Source organism: Pygoscelis adeliae, unplaced genomic scaffold (assembly GCF_000699105.1).
Source record: "Pygoscelis adeliae isolate BGI_AS28 unplaced genomic scaffold, ASM69910v1 Scaffold94, whole genome shotgun sequence".
In the NCBI taxonomy this organism is placed as follows: Eukaryota; Metazoa; Chordata; class Aves; order Sphenisciformes; family Spheniscidae; genus Pygoscelis; species Pygoscelis adeliae.
The window spans coordinates 2,956,047-2,957,772 of record NW_008824547.1 but is presented as its reverse complement, the minus strand read 5'-3'; the positions used below and the strand labels follow the sequence as shown (position 1 = coordinate 2,957,772).

Genomic DNA, 1,726 nt, shown 5'->3' with positions numbered 1-1,726 from the left:
GGAGCTGGGGGCCACCCTGGGGACCATGGAGCTGGTGCTGTGTTGTGCCACCCACCCCCGCCCACTCTGCCACGCAGGACCAAAGGAGATGGGCTGACCCAAACCCTGCAGACGGCCCTTACCCAAGCTAGGAGGTTCTCACGGGGGCCTGTGAAGTAGATGTTCTTCAGGGGGCGCGAAGAGTTGTGAGCCCGGCTGTGGAGGTACTGGTAGAGCCCCAGGAGCCTCTCCTTCTCTTCCTCCCTCACGTAGGGTGCCTCAATCTCGGGGCTGCAGGAACACAGCACCCCGTTAGCCCCCTGGAGAAGGGGATTCATGGAAAAGGCTTGCCCTGTGCCCCACACCACGGCCTTGGCCCGATGGTTCCCCAGGGGCCTCACCTGGTAAAGAGCCCGGAGCTTTTCGACTTGTAGATGAAGTGCCGGAGGTCAGGGATGCCCACCTGGGCGACGCTGTAGAAGGGGGTGCGCAGGGCCTCCTGCAGAGCGTGGTGCACCCCCCGCCGCCGCAGGCGCTCCTGGAAGCGCCGCTTACAGTCAGAGACGGTGAAGAAGTCCTCACGGTCAGTGGAGACCAGCAGGAGGCACAGGTCCATCTCCTGCTCCAGGTAGGAGATGTGGGCATGGAAGAAGCCACTGGAGTTGAACTTGGGGAGGCAAATGGGAGTCCAGGCTTCACCCTCCCGGAAGGAAGAAGAAGAGCTGATGAGGTTGAAGAGCAGGTGGAGGTCAATGGGGTGGAGGAACTGATCCTTCTTCCTCACGAGAGACACCAGCTGGTTCCCTGACAGGAGGATGGAGAAGACCAGGCTCTTGGCCTTGGCCTGCTGGAGGCTGGTGCTGACAGCGTCCCGGACGCTGGCGGCCAGGGGCAGGCAGCGCACGGCACCCATGAGGAAGCTGGGGTCGTGGGCCATGAGGTCCAGCAGGTTGTCAGTGATGCGCTCGGAGCCGGCCAGGAGCCTGCGCAGGTCATAGTTCTGCTTCTGCTGGAAGATGTGGTTGAGCTGGGTCCAGGTGAGCAGGCTCAGGATCTGGTAGTAGATGTAGAGCAGCTCATGGGCTATCTCCTGCTCCGACTGCCGGGTCCGCGCCACTGCCACCAGCACCAGCGGGCTCCTCCGCACGAAGACAACCTTGTAGCCATCTGCATGGGAGGGAATTCCCCGGCGGGGCCGGGGACAGACCTGTAAGCCCGGCCCCGCCGGGCTGCAAGGGGGAGCCAGGCTGCAGCCTCCCCCCTGCACCAATCTGCCCCTGTGGACAGCTGATGTGGCCCACGGGGGCAGGGGCACGGCCGGGCAGGCCGTCACATCCCCCCCCGTCACTCCCCCCCCCAGGGCGGTACCTGCGTGGATGGACCGGATGGCGTTTTTCTCGGCCTCCAGGAAGGACACCAGGGCCATCATGACGCCCATGGTGCTGGAGAGGGCCTCCTCAGAGCCGTAGCGGGAGTACACGGGCTTGCCCGCCTCGCTCAGCACGAAGACGTGCTTCCGGTGCATGCGCCAGGCGTCCATGGTCACGTCCTCCTCCTCCTTGCCGGACAGCACTGAGTCGCGGCGGGTGGTCTGTGGGGACGGCTCCAGCTTCCCCTCCTTGCTCTGCCTCATCTCCTCCTCCAGGTCGAGGGCCATGCCCGTGAGCTGTGTGCTCAGCTCGCTGAAGTCCTTGCTGATCTGCTCCATGCTGGTCGGCTCGGCCGGCTCCCCCCGCCTCCCCTCCGG

General features: G+C 64.9%; 1 protein-coding gene across 1 annotated transcript in view; it reads right to left on the bottom strand.

Annotated features, from left to right (window-relative positions):
* MON1A (MON1 secretory trafficking family member A) overlaps positions 1 to 1,726 on the bottom strand; it is a 3,095-nt gene that overhangs the window by 812 nt on the left and 557 nt on the right. The window contains 3 exon segments of the mRNA XM_009321834.1: positions 123 to 270; positions 381 to 1,146; positions 1,348 to 1,715. Of these exon segments, the coding sequence (XP_009320109.1) occupies positions 123 to 270; positions 381 to 1,146; positions 1,348 to 1,715 (1,282 nt within the window).